The 3,634-nt window shown below is 35.4% G+C and overlaps 1 protein-coding gene across 1 annotated transcript; it reads left to right on the top strand.

Moving 5' to 3' along the window:
• Positions 1–328: 328 nt before the first annotated feature.
• Positions 329–3,050, top strand: LOC111914632 (WD repeat-containing protein 26 homolog). The gene is made up of 5 exons (XM_023910328.3): positions 329–487; positions 811–1,705; positions 1,795–1,896; positions 2,005–2,631; positions 2,729–3,050. Exons 2-5 carry the CDS (start codon positions 911–913, stop codon positions 2,945–2,947), a joined length of 1,743 nt encoding a protein of 580 aa, XP_023766096.1. The 5' UTR covers positions 329–487; positions 811–910; the 3' UTR covers positions 2,948–3,050.
• The last annotated feature ends 584 nt before the right edge of the window (positions 3,051–3,634 follow it).

Genomic DNA, 3,634 nt, shown 5'->3' with positions numbered 1-3,634 from the left:
AAACATATATGATAGATATTTAATTTTCTTCTAATAAATATAGTATTATGATTTGTCATATATATTGTAAAAGTTAATATTTTCGGTTTATAACAATTTAGTTAAATAATAATCATTTAAAATTAGAATCATGTGAGATAATTTTTTATTTATCTCCATAATTAGTTTTCTTACAACTAATTGTAACCCCAAATAATCAAACAAATTAAGATGATGTTTAAAATTCCACACACCATAGCCCATTCCTTTAAACACTCTAAATACAATAATCATTTCCACAGGAATTAGCAAATACAGTAATTCAATTTGTATTATAGTCTCATGAATTTTGTGAAATTGGTTTAGCCCAATGGTTGTCTGTGCCTTGGCCTATGAGCCTAGAACCTCCCCCATGAAACCAGACTCAAATGTGGAAATCCCAATTCTAATCCTCAATCGTCGGTTTACAACTGCAGCGACGACAAGGGTTTTCTTCTCTCATCGATAGGTATAGATCCTCGCCCTCTCTTGATTTCTCTTTTCTTACCCCCTCTTTTATTTACCTAACTTGCAATTACAAAAACCTAGATCTAGTTTGTATTTAATATGTTTTATTCCAACGTGAATTTGTTGATATATATGCGTGTGTATTGTCTCTTGATTGAAATTCCTGGTACTTTCCGTTTTTGGAGTGTTCTTAAAGTCGATCATAATTATAGTAAGTTTATTGTACTAACTTCTAAATATGAATGTGATACATCTCCATGTGTAGGTTGTAAAGAGTTTTATGATCGATCAACCTTTAACTTATTGTTCTTGAAATGTTTGCAGTTGGAACACATTTGGAAGTTTGATTAGAGACTTCATTTGAAACCAGCATAGAACATACTACATTCTTATTGTGGTCATATATGGGCTGATTGCACGTTTCATGGGAGGTGCATCGGATGAAGAACCACCCTCAAAACGTGTGAAAGCATCCTCTACAGATCACAGAGGTCTTTCAAACGGAAAATTACCAAAAGAACCTTCAACCTTCTCATTCAGTGCTTCAATGGCTCGACCCTTAGCCTTGCAAGATGATGATGAAGTAATTGGCTCAAAGGGAGTTAAAAAAGTGGAGTTTGTTCGAATTATAACAGAAGCATTGTATTCTCTTGGGTATAGTAAAACAGGAGCTTATCTTGAACAAGAATCAGGAATACCTTTTCATTCATCTACAGTTACTGTATTCATCCAACAAATTCTTGATGGAAGTTGGGATGAAAGTTTAACCTCTTTGCATAAAATTGGAATAGTGGATGAAACTATAATTAAACTGGCATGCTTCATAATATTACAACAAAAGTTTTTTGAACTTCTTGATGGAGAAAAGACAATGGATGCTTTGAAGACACTGAGAACTGAGATAGCACCACTTTCAATAAACAACATTAGAGTCCGTGAGCTTTCTTCCCTCATTTTATCCCCTTCACCTAGAATCATAGATGGAATATCTGGTTTAGAGTTGACCAAGTCAAAGCCTCGGTCAGAGTTACTTGAGGATTTACAAAAGCTATTTCCTCCAAATGTGATGATACCAGAAAGAAGATTGTTACAGTTAGTAGAACAAGCACTTGACTTGCAACGTGACTCTTGTTTGTTTCATAACTCTTTGGTTGGTGAAACTTCATTGTTCATTGATCATCGTTGTGGAAGAGATAAGATTCCTTCACAAACAGTTCAGGTTAGGGTATTTATGTCTTTTCCATTTCAAGTAATTTTACATGTAATTTAAATAATCAAAGATAATAAAGCTTCGTGATATTATTATAGATTCTGCAAGAACACAATGATGAAGTCTGGTACTTACAATATTCCAAAAACGGAAAATACTTAGCCTCATCATCCAGTGATCATTCTGCAATTATTTGGGAGGTGACATTTTTTTTTTCTTCCCTTAACATTTATAATCTCTTTTGATTACACTTTCTTACTTTTATTTAACTACACTTTCTTCACTCTCTTTTTCTATGATCCTTAAAGGTCAATCCAGATGGCAGAGTCTCATTAAAGCATAAATTAATTGGGCACCAAAAACCCGTATCATGTGTTTCATGGAGCCCAAATGATGATCAAATCCTGACATGTGGTTTAGAGGAAGTTGTAAGGCGTTGGGATGTTTCCTCTGGTGAATGCCTTGAAGTCTATGAGAAGGGTATTATCGGAACAATATCTTGTTGTTGGTCTCCAGATGGGAAATCAGTTATCTCAGGATTAACAGATAAAACCATAATAATGTGGGATTTGGATGGAAAAGAGATGGAATGTTTCAAGGGACAAAAAACTCTCAGGATTTCAGATCTACAAATGACTAATGAACGAAAATTGATTACCATTTCGAAGGAAAACTCAATACTTATTCTTGATATAGAATCAGGAGATGAAAGATGTATAAAAGAGGATCAATCCATAGTTTCTTTCACGTTATCAGGAGACAATAAGTTCTTGCTTGTTAGTCTTGCAAATGAAGAGTTACATCTCTGGAGTATCGAGGGCCATTTTCGACTTATTTCAAAGTACAGGGGTTATAAACGTTCTCGCTTCATTGTTAGAGGCTGCTTTGGTGGATTTCAGCAAGCATTTATTGCCAGTGGCAGTGAAGATTCACAAGTATATTTTGACATTTTTGTTAATATGTTATATATATAAGTACATTGGTATTATGAGTAAAGAAATATAAAGCATGTTGGTGTGTGTGTGTGTGTAGGTTTATATATGGCACAGAGGATCAGGGGAGCTCATAGAAACATTGGGTGGACATTCGGGTGCTGTAAACTGTGTGAGTTGGAATCCATCAAACCCACATATCATGGCATCAGCTAGTGATGATCGTACAATAAGGATTTGGGGATTAAATCATCATCATCATCATGCTTCTGACACAAACTCTAAAACTTGCATTCATTATTGCAATGGATCGAGTTAAAACACTATAATAATAATAATAATACATTTGTTGTTTCCTTTCCTTATGAACTAGATATTTCTATATTTATAATCACAATTGAAATGCTCACTTTATTGCTTGATTTGTTTGATTGCCTTTGTAAAAGATCTAAAAACAAATTCGATGCATAAACATGTGAAAAGAACGAAAGATTCGACGAAAGAATTTACAAATATGGTTGATGTATGAACATGTTTAAGCGAATGGACCGATTTCGTGGAGCCATGGGTCTATGTTTGTTTCAATCTGTAAATCGTTGGATGAATAGTTGGTGTGGTCAAAGTGGGTTGACCAACTTGAATCTTCGAAGACTGGGATGTAATCTTGATTGTTGGTGGTGGTGGTGGTGGTGTGTTGGTTGTTATGGGGGTGTTGATTTTTATGTTCGATTTGTAATCCATGGATTCCGGTGTCTAGTGGTGGTGGAGAGATGGTGGGAGGTATGGATGATTCTGGTGAGCCATTGTTTCCGGTGAGTTCTTGAACTAGAGTTTTGAAAGTTGATGAGTGGGTGATGTAAACTTTGGGCTTTACACTGCTGAGTTGGTGGTGGTGGTGGTGGGGGTGACGTTGGTGGTGGTTCATGTGGTGGTTCTTGGAGATCTTGACGGAGGCTTTGCTCATTCTTTTTGTTTGGAAAGATTGATGGACAGCTTCTTGTTCTTG

This window comes from Lactuca sativa, chromosome 4, assembly GCF_002870075.4.
Source record: "Lactuca sativa cultivar Salinas chromosome 4, Lsat_Salinas_v11, whole genome shotgun sequence".
Lineage (NCBI taxonomy): Eukaryota > Viridiplantae > Streptophyta > Magnoliopsida > Asterales > Asteraceae > Lactuca > Lactuca sativa.
The sequence above is the reverse complement of the archived record's forward strand: the minus strand, read 5'-3'. Positions and strand labels throughout refer to the sequence as shown.